Raw genomic sequence first — 16575 nt, 5'->3', positions numbered from 1 at the left:
TATGGTTAGATGGTTAGACAGAATGGTTAGACAGGATGGTTAGGCAGGATGTTAGACAGGATGGGTAGACTGTGTGGTTAGACAGGATGGTTAGACAGGATGGTTAGACAGGGTGGTTAGATGGTTAGACAAAGATGGATAGATGGTTATACAGGGTGGTTAGACAGGATGGTTAGACAGGAAGGTTAGATGGTTGAACAAGATGGATAGATGGTTAGACAGGGTGGTTAGACAGGGAGGTTAGACAGGATGGTTAGATGGTTAGACAGGATGTTTAGACAGGGTGGTTAGACAGGATGGTTAGACAGGATGGTTAGACAGGATGGTTAGATGGTTAGACAGGATGTTTAGACAGGGTGGTTAGACAGGATGGTTAGACAGGATGGTTAGACATGATGGTTAGATGGTTAGACATGATGGTTAGATGGTTAGAGCCGGAATGGTTAGACAGAATGGTTAGATGGTTAGACAGGATTGTTAGACAGTATGGTTAGATGGTTAGACAGAATGGTTAGACAGGATGGTTAGGCAGGATGTTAGACAGGATGGGTAGACTGTGTGGTTAGACAGGATGGTTAGACAGGATGGTTAGACAGGGTGGTTAGATGGTTAGACAAAGATGGATAGATGGTTATACAGGGTGGTTAGACAGGATGGTTAGACAGGAAGGTTAGATGGTTGAACAAGATGGATAGATGGTTAGACAGGGTGGTTAGACAGGGAGGTTAGACAGGATGGTTAGATGGTTAGACAGGATGTTTAGACAGGGTGGTTAGACAGGATGGTTAGACAGGATGGTTAGACAGGATGGTTAGATGGTTAGACAGGATGTTTAGACAGGGTGGTTAGACAGGATGGTTAGACAGGATGGTTAGACATGATGGTTAGATGGTTAGACATGATGGTTAGATGGTTAGAGCCGGAATGGTTAGACAGAATGGTTAGATGGTTAGACAGGATTGTTAGACAGTATGGTTAGATGGTTAGACAGAATGGTTAGACAGGATGGTTAGGCAGGATGTTAGACAGGATGGGTAGACTGTGTGGTTAGACAGGATGGTTAGACAGGATGGTTAGACAGGGTGGTTAGATGGTTAGACAAAGATGGATAGATGGTTATACAGGGTGGTTAGACAGGATGGTTAGACAGGAAGGTTAGATGGTTGAACAAGATGGATAGATGGTTAGACAGGGTGGTTAGACAGGGAGGTTAGACAGGGAGGTTAGACAGGATGGTTAGTCAGGATGGTTAGACAGGATGTTTAGATGGTTAGACAGGATGGTGAGACAGGATGGTTAGACATGATGGTTAGACAGGGTGGTTAGACAGGGAGGTTAGACAGGATGGTTAGACAGGATGGTTAGACAGGATGGTTAGATGGTTAGACAGGATGTTTAGACAGGGTGGTTAGACAGGATGGTTAGACAGGATGGTTAGACAGGATGGTTAGATGGTTAGACAGGATGTTTAGACAGGGTGGTTAGACAGGATGGTTAGACAGGATGGTTAGACATGATGGTTAGATGGTTAGACATGATGGTTAGATGGTTAGAGCCGGAATGGTTAGACAGAATGGTTAGATGGTTAGACAGGATTGTTAGACAGTATGGTTAGATGGTTAGACAGAATGGTTAGACAGGATGGTTAGGCAGGATGTTAGACAGGATGGGTAGACTGTGTGGTTAGACAGGATGGTTAGACAGGATGGTTAGACAGGGTGGTTAGATGGTTAGACAAAGATGGATAGATGGTTATACAGGGTGGTTAGACAGGATGGTTAGACAGGAAGGTTAGATGATTGAACAAGATGAATAGATGGTTAGACAGGGTGGTTAGACAGGGAGGTTAGACAGGGAGGTTAGACAGGATGGTTAGACAGGATGTTTAGATGGTTAGACAGGATGGTGAGACAGGATGGTTAGACAGGATGGTTAGACAGGGTGGTTAGACAGGGAGGTTAGACAGGATGGTTAGACAGGGAGGTTAGACAGGATGGTTAGTCAGGATGGTTAGACAGGATGTTTAGATGGTTAGACAGGATGGTGAGACAGGATGGTTAGACATGATGGTTAGACAGGGTGGTTAGACAGGGAGGTTAGACAGGATGGTTAGTCAGGATGGTTAGACAGGATGTTTAGATGGTTAGACAGGATGGTGAGACAGGATGGTTAGACAGGATGGTTAGACAGGGTGGTTAGACAGGGAGGTTAGACAGGATGGTTAGACAGGGAGGTTAGACAGGATGGTTAGTCAGGATGGTTAGACAGGATGTTTAGATGGTTAGACAGGATGGTGAGACAGGATGGTTAGACATGATGGTTATACAGGGTGGTTAGACAGGATGGTTAGACAGGAAGGTTAGATGGTTGAACAAGATGGATAGATGGTTAGACAGGGTGGTTAGACAGGGAGGTTAGACAGGGAGGTTAGACAGGATGGTTAGTCAGGATGGTTAGACAGGATGTTTAGATGGTTAGACAGGATGGTGAGACAGGATGGTTAGACATGATGGTTATACAGGGTGGTTAGACAGGGAGGTTAGACAGGATGGTTAGACAGGATGGTTAGACAGGATGGTTAGATGGTTAGACAGGATGTTTAGACAGGGTGGTTAGACAGAATGGTTAGACAGGATGGTTAGACAGGATGGTTAGACAGGATGGTTAGACAGGATGGTTAGACAGGATGTTTAGACAGGGTGGTTAGACAGAATGGTTAGACAGGATGGTTAGACAGGATGGTTAGATGGTTAGACAGGATGTTTAGACAGGGTGGTTAGACAGGATGGTTAGACAGGATGGTTAGACATGATGGTTAGATGGTTAGACATGATGGTTAGATGGTTAGAGCCGGAATGGTTAGACAGAATGGTTAGATGGTTAGACAGGATTGTTAGACAGTATGGTTAGATGGTTAGACAGAATGGTTAGACAGGATGGTTAGGCAGGATGTTAGACAGGATGGGTAGACTGTGTGGTTAGACAGGATGGTTAGACAGGATGGTTAGACAGGGTGGTTAGATGGTTAGACAAAGATGGATAGATGGTTATACAGGGTGGTTAGACAGGATGGTTAGACAGGAAGGTTAGATGGTTGAACAAGATGGATAGATGGTTAGACAGGGTGGTTAGACAGGGAGGTTAGACAGGGAGGTTAGATGGTTAGACAGGATGGTGAGACAGGATGGTTAGACATGATGGTTAGACAGGGTGGTTAGACAGGGAGGTTAGACAGGATGGTTAGTCAGGATGGTTAGACAGGATGTTTAGATGGTTAGACAGGATGGTGAGACAGGATGGTTAGACATGATGGTTAGACAGGGTGGTGAGACAGGGTGGTTAGACAGGATAGTTAGACAGGATGATTAGATGGTTAGACAGCATGGTTAGACAGTATGGTTAGATGGTTAGACAGGATGTGTCAGCAGGATGGTTAGACAGGATGGTTAGACAGGATGGTTAGGCAGGATGGTTAGATGGTTAGACAGGATGGTTAGACAGGGTGGTTAGACGGGGTGGTTAGACAGGATAGTTAGACAGGATGATTAGATGGTTAGACAGCATGGTTAGACAGGATGGTTAGACAGGGTGGTTAGACAGGATGGTTAGACAGTATGGTTAGACAGGATGGTTAGATGGTTAGACAGGATGGTTAGACCGAATGGTTAGACAGGGTTGTTAGATGGTTAGACAGGATGGTTAGACAGGATGGTTAGACAGGATGGTTAGACAGGATGGTTAGATGGTTAGACAGCATGGTTAGACAGTATGGTTAGACAGGATGGTTAGATGGTTAGACAGGATGGTTAGACCGAATGGTTAGACAGGGTTGTTAGATGGTTAGACAGGATGGTGAGACATGATGGTTAGAAAGGATGGTTAGATGGTTAGACAGGATGTTTAGACAGTATGGTTCGACAGGGTGATTTGACAGGGTGGTTATACAGGGTGGTTAGAAAGGATGGTTAGATGGCTAGACAGGTTGGTTAGACAAGGTGGTTAGACAGGATGGTTAGACAGGATGGTTTGTCAGGATGGTTAGATGGTTAGACAGAATGGTTAGACAGGATGGTTAGACAGGGTGGTTAGACAGAATGGTGAGACAGGGTGGTTAGACAGGGTGGTTAGACAGGATGGTTAGACAGGATGGTAAGACAGGATGTGTCAGCAGGATGGTTAGACAGGATGGTTAGATGGTTAGACAGGATTGTTAGACAGGGTGGTTAGACAGGGTGGTTAGACAGGATGGTTAGACAGGATGGTTAGACAGAATGGTGAGACAGGGTGGTTAGACAGGGTGGTTAGACAGGATGGTTAGACAGGATGGCTAGACAGGATAGTTAGACAGGATGATTAGATGGTTAGACAGCATGGTTAGACAGGATGGTTAGACAGGGTGGTTAGACAGGATGGTTAGACAGTATGGTTAGACAGGATGGTTAGATGGTTAGACAGGATGGTTAGACCGAATGGTTAGACAGGGTTGTTAGATGGTTAGACAGGATGGTTAGACAGGATGGTTAGACAGGATGGTTAGACAGGATGGTTAGATGGTTAGACAGCATGGTTAGACAGTATGGTTAGACAGGATGGTTAGATGGTTAGACAGGATGGTTAGACCGAATGGTTAGACAGGGTTGTTAGATGGTTAGACAGGATGGTGAGACATGATGGTTAGAAAGGATGGTTAGATGGTTAGACAGGATGTTTAGACAGTATGGTTCGACAGGGTGATTTGACAGGGTGGTTATACAGGGTGGTTAGAAAGGATGGTTAGATGGCTAGACAGGTTGGTTAGACAAGGTGGTTAGACAGGATGGTTAGACAGGATGGTTTGTCAGGATGGTTAGATGGTTAGACAGAATGGTTAGACAGGATGGTTAGACAGGGTGGTTAGACAGAATGGTGAGACAGGGTGGTTAGACAGGGTGGTTAGACAGGATGGTTAGACAGGATGGTAAGACAGGATGTGTCAGCAGGATGGTTAGACAGGATGGTTAGATGGTTAGACAGGATTGTTAGACAGGGTGGTTAGACAGGGTGGTTAGACAGGATGGTTAGACAGGATGGTTAGACAGAATGGTGAGACAGGGTGGTTAGACAGGGTGGTTAGACAGGATGGTTAGACAGGATGGCTAGACAGGATAGTTAGACAGGATGATTAGATGGTTAGACAGCATGGTTAGACAGGATGGTTAGACAGGGTGGTTAGACAGGATGGTTAGACAGTATGGTTAGACAGGATGGTTAGATGGTTAGACAGGATGGTTAGACCGAATGGTTAGACAGGGTTGTTAGATGGTTAGACAGGATGGTTAGACAGGATGGTTAGACAGGATGGTTAGACAGGATGGTTAGATGGTTAGACAGCATGGTTAGACAGTATGGTTAGACAGGATGGTTAGATGGTTAGACAGGATGGTTAGACCGAATGGTTAGACAGGGTTGTTAGATGGTTAGACAGGATGGTGAGACATGATGGTTAGAAAGGATGGTTAGATGGTTAGACAGGATGTTTAGACAGTATGGTTCGACAGGGTGATTTGACAGGGTGGTTATACAGGGTGGTTAGAAAGGATGGTTAGATGGCTAGACAGGTTGGTTAGACAAGGTGGTTAGACAGGATGGTTAGACAGGATGGTTTGTCAGGATGGTTAGATGGTTAGACAGAATGGTTAGACAGGATGGTTAGACAGGGTGGTTAGACAGAATGGTGAGACAGGGTGGTTAGACAGGGTGGTTAGACAGGATGGTTAGACAGGATGGTAAGACAGGATGTGTCAGCAGGATGGTTAGACAGGATGGTTAGATGGTTAGACAGGATTGTTAGACAGGGTGGTTAGACAGGGTGGTTAGACAGGATGGTTAGACAGGATGGTTAGACAGAATGGTGAGACAGGGTGGTTAGACAGGGTGGTTAGACAGGATGGTTAGACAGGATGGTAAGACAGGATGTGTCAGCAGGATGGTTAGACAGGATGGTTAGATGGTTAGACAGGATTGTTAGACAGGGTGGTTAGACAGGGTGGTTAGACAGGGTGGTTCGAACAGTGAGGTTAGACAGGATGGTTAGACAGGATGGTTAGACAGGATGTTTAGATGTTAGAAAGGGTGGTTAGACGGGATGTGGCAGCAGGATGGTTAGACAGGATGAGCCAGCAGGATGGTTAGACAGGATGAGCCAGCAGGATGGTTAGACAGGGTGGTTAGACACGATGGTCAGACAGGGTGATTAGACAGGATGGTTAGACAGGGTGGTTAGACAGGATGGTTCGACAGGGTGGTTAGACAGGATGGTTAGACAGGATGGTGAGACAGGGTGGTTAGACAGGAAGTTTAGATGGTTAGACAGGATGGTTCGACAGGGTGATTTGACAGGATGGTTAGACAGGGTGGTTAGACAGGATGGTGAGACAGGGTGGTTAGACAGGAAGTTTAGATGGTTAGACAGGATGGTTCGACAGGGTGATTTGACAGGATGGTTAGACAGGGTGGTTAGACAGGATGGTTAGACAGGGTGATTAGACAGGATGGTTAGACAGGGTGGTTAGACAGGATGGTGAGACAGGATAATTTGACAGAGAAGATTTTCCTCCAGCATTGAAAACCCTGTGGTGTGGAATGACAATCCCCTCCTCCTTCTCCTCCCCCCCTCCTTTCCTCCTCCCTTCTCCTCCCTCCTTGCCCGCTCTCCCTCCACACTTCTCCTCAATCCTTTCCCTTCTCCCTCTTTCCTTCTTCCCTCCCTCCTTTCCCCTCTCTGTCCTCCTCCCATCTCCTGCTTTCCTCTCTCCCCCTCCTTCCTTCTCCCTATTTAGTGTTACCCATCACCTCTGTTTATCTGTCTCTCTCCTTCCTCCCTACCTCCTTTCCTATCTACCTTTTTCTCTTGCCCTGACACTTCACCTGTCACCATCCATCTCCCTCTCTCTTTCCGTCTCTCCCTCCTACGGAGAACCCTCTCTCCGTGCTTCACACTTCACAGGTTTCCTCTCTTCTGTGCGCTCCAGCTCTCTCATGGGGGGTTGCCGTGGTTACAGATAGGACGGATGTTTGACAGGACTCTGGGCTCCAGTAGCCCCGCACCCCTTCCCTCCGTGTGAACACTCTCACCACAAATACCACCTCACACACACACACACACACACACACACACACACACACACACACACACACACACACACACACACACACACACACACACACACACACACACACACACACACACACAACAGCCTTACCAGCCTTACCAGCTCAAAAGCTAAGCCATAGCATGTCTCTGCACTCTCTGGAGAGACAGACAGAGCCAGGGGCCACAGTAACAATTGTGTTTTTTTGTTGTTAAATTGTCTCCTGATAGGAGTGAAGAAAGTGTTCCCAGTGTGAAATGTTTAACACAAATCTGAATTAATACGATTGAATCTAATTCAATTTAATCAACTTCACCGTTGCTTCGACTTGCATCATCCAACCTATGCTCTTCCCCGAAGAATTACAGTCGTAAGTCATAAAAACCATGAAACATTTTGTAGTGTTTCTGGAAGGTGTTTTTTTTTCCTATGGAGCTCTGTTCTATTGTAGCTGTCTGCTTTCTACCCTCTGCATGTTCCCATAAGCTGAATGTAACATCAAAACAACAAACAATATTTCTCTGTCTGCATTTGTATTGTTATAGTACTGGTGTGGGCGACATTTGTGTTACTTAATTTTTTTGATTTTTTTTTTACAAACAATTTGTATTATGCGTTACAGTTACCATTCCTATTTCAAACCCTTCCCTCTCTGCTTCTTCTCTCTCTGCTTCTTCTCTCTCTGCTCCTTCCCTCTCTGCTCCTTCCCTCTCTGCTTCTTCCCTCTCTGCTTCTACCCTCTCTGCTTCCTCCCTCTCTGCTTCTTCCCTCTCTGCTTCTTCCCTCTCTGCTTCTTCCCTCTCTGCTCCTTCCCTCTCTGCTCCTTCCCTCTCTGCTCCTTCCCTCTCTGCTTCTTCTCTCTCTGCTTCTTCTCTCTCTGCTTCTTCTCTCTCTGCTCCTTCTCTCTCTGATTCTTCTCTCTCTGCTCCTTCTCTCTCTGATTCTTCTCTCTCTGCTTCTTCTCTCTCTGCTTCTTCTCTCTCTGCTTCTTCTCTCTCTGCTCCTTCTCTCTCTGCTTCTTCTCTCTCTGCTTCTTCCCTCTCTGCTTCTTCTCTCTCTGCTTCTTCTCTCTCTGCTTATTCTCTCTCTGCTTCTTCCCTCTCTGCTCCTTCTCTCTCTGCTTCTTCTCTCTCTGCTTCTTCCCTCTCTGCTTCTTCTCTCTCTGCTTCTTCTCTCTCTGCTTCTTCTCTCTCTGCTTCTTCCCTCTCTGCTTCTTCTCTCTCTGCTCCTTCTCTCTCTGCTCCTTCTCTCTCTGCTCCTTCTCTCTCTGCTTCTTCTCTCTCTGCTCCTTCTCTCTCTGCTCATTCTCTCTCTGCTCCTTCTCTCTCTGCTTCTTCTCTCTCTGCTTCTTCTCTCTCTGCTTCTTCTCTCTCTGCTTCTTCTCTCTCTGCTTCTTCCCTCTCTGCTTCCTCTCTCTCTGCTTCTTCTCTCTCTGCTTCTTCTCTCTCTGCTCCTTCTCTCTCTGCTTCTTCTCTCTCTGCTTCTTCTCTCTCTGCTTCTTCTCTCTCTGCTCCTTCTCTCTCTGATCCTTCTCTCTATGCTCCTTCTCTCTCTATGCTAATTCTCTCACTGCTCCTCCTCTCACTGCCTCTTCTCTCATTGCTCCTTCTCTCTATGCTCCTTCTCTCACTGCTCCTTCTCTCTATGCTCCTTCTCTCTCAGCTCCTTCTCTCTCTTGCTCCTTCTCTCTCTGCTCCTCCTCTCTCTGCTCCTTCTCTCAGCTCCTTCTCTCTCTGCTCCTTCTCTCTATGCTCCTTCTCTCTCTGCCCCTTCTCTCTCTGCTCCTTCTCTCTCTGCTCCTTCTCTCAGCTCCTTCTCTCTCTGCTCCTTCTCTCTCTGCTCCTTCTCTCTCTGCCCCTTCTCTCTCTGATTCTTCTCTCTCTGCTTCTTCTCTCTCTCTGCTCCTTCTCTCTCTGATTCTTCTCTCTCTGATTCTTCTCTCTCTGCTTCTTCTCTCTCTCTGCTCCTTCTCTCTCTGATCCTTCTCTCTATGCTCCTTCTCTCTCTATGCTAATTCTCTCACTGCTCCTCCTCTCACTGCTCCTCCTCTCACTGCTCCTTCTCTCATTGCTCCTTCTCTCTATGCTCCTTCTCTCACTGCTCCTTCTCTCTATGCTCCTTCTCTCTCAGCTCCTTCTCTCTCTTGCTCCTTCTCTCTCTGCTCCTCCTCTCTCTGCTCCTTCTCTCTCTGCCCCTTCTCTCTCTGATTCTTCTCTCTCTGCTTCTTCTCTCTCTCTGCTCCTTCTCTCTCTGATTCTTCTCTCTCTGATTCTTCTCTCTCTGCTTCTTCTCTCTCTCTGCTCCTTCTCTCTCTGATCCTTCTCTCTATGCTCCTTCTCTCTCTATGCTAATTCTCTCACTGCTCCTCCTCTCACTGCTCCTCCTCTCACTGCTCCTTCTCTCTCTGCTCGTTCTCTCTCTGCCCCTTCTCTCTCTGCTCCTTCTCTCTCTGCTCCTTCTCTCTCAGCTCCTTCTCTCAGCTCCTTCTCTCAGCTCCTTTTCTCTCAGCTCCTTCTCTCTCAGCTCCTTCTCTCTCTACGCCTTTTCTCTATGTCTGTTGGTCTGTCTGTGGGTCGGTCTGTAATCCTAACCTGTGTCTCTCTCCTCCTCACTCTCCCACAGCGGATGACGGTTGTGGGGGTACGTTGCGAGGCCAGAGCGGTGTGATCACCAGCCCCAACTACCCAGGGGAGTACAGCAACAATGCAGACTGTACCTGGACCGTCCTGGCTGAGCCTGGAGACACCATCGCCCTGGTCTTCTCTGACTTTACCCTGGAGGACGACTATGACCTCCTGGAGGTCAGCGGCACAGACGGCTCCTCTCAGTGGTGAGTACCCAGCCGGGGTGCTTCGATGTGGGGGAGGGATTGGGAGGGTGAGTACCCAGCCGGGGTGCTTCGATGTGGGGGAGGGATTGGGAGGGTGAGTACCCAGCCGGGGTGCTTCGATGTGGGGGAGGGATTGGGAGGGGTGGCGTATGGTGGTTTATGGTCGGTAAACTGCTGGAGGTCAGGATGTCTCAGTGGTGAGTACCCAGCCAGAGGGGAGATGGTTAGAGGGTGGGGCTTGGTGCTGTTTTCTGGGGAGCAGATGGTTAGAGGGTGGGGCTTGGTGATGTTTTCTTGGGAGCAGATGGTTAGAGGGTGGGGCTTGGTGATGTTTTCTGGGGAGCAGATGGTTAGAGGGTGGGGCTTGGTGCTGTTTTCTTGGGAGCAGATGGTTAGAGGGTGGGGCTTGGTGCTGTTTTCTGGGGAGCAGATGGTTAGAGGGTGGGGCTTGGTGATGTTTTCTTGGGAGCAGATGGTTAGAGGGTGGGGCTTGGTGCTGTTTTCTGGGGAGCAGATGGTTAGAGGGTGGGGCTTGGTGCTGTTTTCTGGGGAGCAGATGGTTAGAGGGTGGGGCTTGGTGATGTTTTCTGGGGAGCAGATGGTTAGAGGGTGGGGCTTGGTGCTGTTTTCTGGGGAGCAGATGGTTAGAGGGTGGGGCTTGGTGATGTTTTCTGGGGAGCAGATGGTTAGAGGGTGGGGCTTGGTGCTGTTTTCTGGGGAGCAGATGGTTAGAGGGTGGTGCTTGGTGCGGTTTTCTGGGGAGCAGATGGTTAGAGGGTGGGGCTTGGTGATGTTTTCTGGGGAGCAGATGGTTAGAGGGTGGGGCTTGGTGATGTTTTCTGGGGAGCAGATGGTTAGAGGGTGGGGCTTGGTGCTGTTTTCTGGGGAGCAGATGGTTAGAGGGTGGGGCTTGGTGCAGGTTAAAACATTTACTACGACCTTTGACCTTTCAGGAAATTGGCATGTCCTGTCTCAGTCTTTGAGACCAGTGAGCTTACTGCTCTATCAAAACTGTAATGCTGCGTGTATCTGATTGCTAAAGCCGTGTGTTCTTCTATTCAGTACTTTTTGGTTCTCTTCTGAAAGGTGATGCTCTTGTCTCACGGGGTCATGAGACGTCTCATTGTCCAACATGTTGATTTGCTGATGGAGTAGGAATGGACGTATCTGGTTGGCTACTGAGCTGTGGCTGTGTGATGGAGCTCTGTTCTGGCTGTAACTAACGTGATTCAAGATGCTGGAGACGACAGACCCGGGTTACTTCTACACAACATTGCAGCTTTTTGTTTGTTGTTTAATAATAATTCCCACAGGCGTGTCAAGTTGGCTGGATGTCCTTTGAATGGTGGACCGTTCTTGATTCACACGGGGACACTGTTGAGGGTGAAAAATCCAGCAGCGTTGCAGTTGTTGACACAAACCGGTGCACATGCCACCTACTACCGTAACCCTGTCCAAAGGCACTTAAATATTCTGTCTTGCTCATTCACCCTCTGAATAGCACACAATCCATGTCTCAATTGTCTCCAGGCTTAAAAATCCTTCTTTAACCCGTCTCCTCCCCTTCATCTACACTGATTGAAGTGGATTTAACAGGTGACATCAAAAAGGGATCATATCTTTCACCTGGATTCACCTGGTTAGTCTGTCATGCAAAGAGCAGGTATTCTTCATGTTTATTTGACTTGCACTACATCATGACACAAGGTCTCTGCACCTACAGTATGTGAAAAGGCAGAGGCATTCTGAAAGCAGTAACTTGGAACAGGGAATGAATTGGACTGGATCTGAACAGACACTTAACTAAGAACTGAGTCACACATCAAAGCGATGCTCTCATTCTGTCACTCTCACATGGCCATTGATAGAGAGTAGCTGTTTCCCAAACTCCCTGAAAAAAAACCGAATACACTGCATATGTGATGTCTTCAGACCTTGGTCCTCTTTTATGCTGGATTGTGATTGGCTCTAAGTTGTCAGCTCTGTTCCCTGAGCTCTCTTCTCAATGAGTCTGCTTCTGTGGTGATTGTTGCCGGGGACCGCCCCTGTGGCGTTGCGTTACACTCTTAGGAGAGAGAGAGAGAGAGAGAGAGAGAGAGAGAGAGAGAGAGAGAGAGAGAATATGGAAGAGAGGGAAGAGAGAGAGAGAGAGAGAGAGAGACAGAGAGAGGCACAGAGAGAGAGAGAGAATATGGAGGAGAGAGAGAGACAGAGAGAGAGAGACAGAGAGAGAGAGAGAGAGAATATGGAGGAGAGGGAAGAGAGAGAGAGAGAGAGAGACACAGAGAGACAGAGAGAGAATATGGAGGAGAGAGAGAGAGAGAGAGAATATGGAAGAGAGGGAAGAGAGAGAGAGAGAGAGAGAGACAGAGAGAGACACAGAGAGAGAGAGAGAGAATATGGAGGAGAGAGAGAGACAGAGAGAGAAAGACACAGAGAGAGAGAGAAGGAGAGAATATGGAGGAGAGGGAAGAGAGAGAGAGAGACAGAGAGACAGAGAGAGAGAGAGAATATGGAGGAGAGAGAGAGACACAGAGACAGAGAGAAAGAGAGAATATGGAGGAGAGGGAAGAGAGAGAGAGAGACAGAGAGACAGAGAGAGAGAGAGAATATGGAGGAGAGAGAGAGAATGATACATGAGGGAGGAGTGACATTTGTTGGCACGCAATGCGGAACACATCACACTTGATGATGCACTTTGCAGGCGACAGGCGAGACGGGTAGCACTGGGGACAGGGTTGTCACTAGTTACCATAGCCACAAAGTCATAATTATGATGAAACCCCACCTATTTCTACATTTTCTTAAAATCATATTTTAAAAACCTCCCTAACCTAAATCTTCAGTTTACCCACACTGCTAAACATCATCCTAACACTAACCTTAAATTAAAACAAACAAACAAAAAAACATTATTTTTTTTACTATATAGCCTTTTTGTTTGTGCTAACTAGTGAGAACATGGGAACGAGGCTAGAGGGCTCATACTGTGCCGGAACAAGGAAACTGAAATGTCTGACTTGCTTAATTAACCTGTTGTAGTTATACACGTGTCACGTTCAACCAGCTAACAAGTCGAACATTTCTGAGTTTTACTAGTTCTGTCAAGCAGGTGAATGTGGAACAGGCATCTGGCTGTCAATGTTCCATCCATCAGTGTTCCATCCATCAGTGTTCTATCCATCAGTGTTCCATCCATCAGTGTTCCATCCATCAGTGTTCCATCCATCAGTGTTCTATCCATCAGTGTTCTATCCATCAGTGTTCCATCCATCAGTGTTCTATCCATCAGTGTTCCATCCATCAGTGTTCCATCCATCAGTGTTCCATCCATCAGTGTTCTATCCATCAGTGTTCTATCCATCAGTGTTCCATCCATCAGTGTTCCATCCATCAGTGTTCCATCCATCAGTGTTCCATCCATCAGTGTTCTATCCATCAGTGTTCTATCCATCAGTGTTCCATCCATCAGTGTTCCATCCATCAGTGTTCTATCCATCAGTGTTCCATCCATCAGTGTTCCATCCATCAGTGTTCCATCCATCAGTGTTCTATCCATCAGTGTTCCATCCATCAGTGTTCTATCCATCAGTGTTCCATCCATCAGTGTTCCATCCATCAGTGTTCCATCCATCAGTGTTCTATCCATCAGTGTTCCATCCATCAGTGTTCCATCCATCAGTGTTCCATCCATCAGTGTTCTATCCATCAGTGTTCTATCCATCAGTGTTCTATCCATCAGTGTTCTATCCATCAGTGTTCCATCCATCAGTGTTCCATCCATCAGTGTTCTATCCATCAGTGTTCCATCCATCAGTGTTCTATCCATCAGTGTTCCATCCATCAGTGTTCCATCCATCAGTGTTCCATCCATCAGTGTTCTATCCATCAGTGTTCCATCCATCAGTGTTCCATCCATCAGTGTTCCAACCATCAGTGTTCCATCCATCAGTGTTCCATCCATCAGTGTTCCATCCAGCCTCGCCCAGACAACTTGCATCATCCAAAATTACAGACGTTTGTAGATGAACAAGCCGTTTCCAAAGCCACACGTAAACAGGTTGTCATAACGTTGTTTCTTATGAACTAAAACTCCTGAGACTTATTTATGATTTTCATCAGGAAAAAGAAACGGATCATTCAATCTAATGTTTTGTCCCAGCTAAGGTGTATTACACCATTACAGGTACCAGGCCTCAAAGAGTAGAGTCAGTAAGGGGGAGGTGGAGGACTGTCCATGTTGGCCAGAGTAGAGACAGTAAGGGGGATGTATAGGACTGTCCATGTTGGCCTGAGTAGAGACAGTAAGGGGGATGTATAGGACTGTCCATGTTGGCCTGAGTAGAGACAGTAAGGGGGATGTAGAGGACTGTCCATGTTGGCCTGAGTAGAGACAGTAAGGGGGATGTAGAGGACTGTCCATGTTGGCCAGAGTAGAGACAGTAAGGGGGAGGTGGAGGACTGTCCATGTTGGCCAGAGTAGAGACAGTAAGGGGGATGTAGAGGACTGTCCATGTTGGCCAGAGTAGAGACAGTAAGGGGGAGGTGGAGGACTGTCCATGTTGGCCTGAGTAGAGACAGTAAGGGGGATGTATAGGACTGTCCATGTTGGCCAGAGTAGAGACAGTAAGGGGGAGGTGGAGGACTGTCCATGTTGGCCTGAGTAGAGACAGTAAGGGGGAGGTGGAGGACTGTCCATGTTGGCCAGAGTAGAGACAGTAAGGGGGAGGTGGAGGACTGTCCATGTTGGCCAGAGTAGAGACAGTAAGGGGGATGTAGAGGACTGTCCATGTTGGCCTGAGTAGAGACAGTAAGGGGGATGTAGAGGACTGTCCATGTTGGCCAGAGTAGAGACAGTAAGGGGGATGTAGAGGACTGTCCATGTTGGCCTGAGTAGAGACAGTAAGGGGGATGTAGAGGACTGTCCATGTTGGCCTGAGTAGAGACAGTAAGGGGATGTAGAGGACTGTCCATGTTGGCCAGAGTAGAGACAGTAAGGGGGATGTATAGGACTGTCCATGTTGGCCTGAGTAGAGACAGTAAGGGGGATGTAGAGGACTGTCCATGTTGGCCTGAGTAGAGACAGTAAGGGGGATGTAGAGGACTGTCCATGTTGGCCTGAGTAGAGACAGTAAGGGGGATGTATAGGACTGTCCATGTTGGCCAGAGTAGAGACAGTAGAGGACTGTCCATGTTGGCCAGAGTAGAGACAGTAGAGGACTGTCCATGTTGGCCTGAGTAGAGACAGTAAGGGGGATGTAGAGGACTGTCCATGTTGGCCAGAGTAGAGACAGTAAGGGGGATGTAGAGGACTGTCCATGTTGGCCAGAGTAGAGACAGTAAGGGGGATGTAGAGGACTGTCCATGTTTGCCAGAGTAGAGACTGTAAGGGGGATGTAGAGTACTGTCCATGTTGGCCAGAGTAGAGACAGTAAGGGGGAGGTGGAGGACTGTCCATGTTGGCCAGAGTAGAGACAGTAAGGGGGATGTAGAGGACTGTCCATGTTGGCCAGAGTAGAGACAGTAAGGGGGATGTAGAGGACTGCCCATGTTGGCCAGAGTAGAGACAGTAAGGGGGATGTAGAGGACTGTCCATGTTGGCCAGAGTAGAGACAGTAAGGGGGAGGTGGAGGACTGTCCATGTTGGCCAGAGTAGAGACTGTAAGGGGGATGTAGAGGACTGTCCATGTTGGCCAGAGTAGAGACTGTAAGGGGGATGTAGAGGACTGTCCATGTTGGCCAGAGTAGAGACAGTAAGGGGGAGGTAGAGGACTGTCCATGTTGGCCTGAGTAGAGACAGTAAGGGGGATGTAGAGGACTGTCCATGTTGGCCAGAGTAGAGACAGTAAGGGGGATGTAGAGGACTGTCCATGTTGGCCAGAGTAGAGACAGTAAGGGGGATGTAGAGGACTGTCCATGTTGGCCAGAGTAGAGATAGTAAGGGGGATGTAGAGGACTGTCCATGTTGGCCAGAGTAGAGACAGTAAGGGGGGATGTAGAGGACTGTCCATGTTGGCCAGAGTAGAGACAGTAAGGGGGAGGTGGAGGACTGTCCATGTTGGCCTGAGTAGAGACAGTAAGGGGGATGTAGAGGACTGTCCATGTTGGCCAGAGTAGAGACTGTAAGGGGGATGTAGAGGACTGTCCATGTTGGCCAGAGTAGAGACAGTAAGGGGGAGGTGGAGGACTGTCCATGTTGGCCAGAGTAGAGACAGTAAGGGGGATGTAGAAGACTGTCCATGTTGGCCAGAGTAGAGACTGTAAGGGGGATGTAGAGGACTGTCCATGTTGGCCAGAGTAGAGACAGTAAGGGGGAGGTGGAGGACTGTCCATGTTGGCCAGAGTAGAGACAGTAAGGGGGATGTAGAGGACTGTCCATGTTGGCCTGAGTAGAGACAGTAAGGGGGATGTAGAGGACTGTCCATGTTGGCCAGAGTAGAGACAGTAAGGGGGATGTAGAGGACTGTCCATGTTGGCCAGAGTAGAGACTGTAAGGGGGATGTAGAGGACTGTCCATGTTGGCCAGAGTAGAGACAGTAAGGGGGAGGTGGAGGACTGTCCATGTTGGCCAGAGTAGAGACAGTAAGGGGAGGTGGAGGACTGTCCATGTTGGCC

At 47.9% G+C, this 16575-nt stretch overlaps 1 protein-coding gene across 1 annotated transcript in view; it reads left to right on the top strand.

The window, feature by feature from the left end:
• LOC135549478 (CUB and sushi domain-containing protein 1-like) overlaps nt 1-16575 on the top strand; it is a 1027892-nt gene that overhangs the window by 321827 nt on the left and 689490 nt on the right. Inside the window, 1 exon segment of the mRNA XM_064979475.1 lies at nt 9753-9960. Coding sequence (XP_064835547.1) covers nt 9753-9960 — 208 coding nt within the window.

This window comes from Oncorhynchus masou, chromosome 12 (genome assembly GCF_036934945.1).
Source record: "Oncorhynchus masou masou isolate Uvic2021 chromosome 12, UVic_Omas_1.1, whole genome shotgun sequence".
NCBI classification, from domain to species: domain Eukaryota; kingdom Metazoa; phylum Chordata; class Actinopteri; order Salmoniformes; family Salmonidae; genus Oncorhynchus; species Oncorhynchus masou.
The sequence above is the reverse complement of the archived record's forward strand: the minus strand, read 5'-3'. Positions and strand labels throughout refer to the sequence as shown.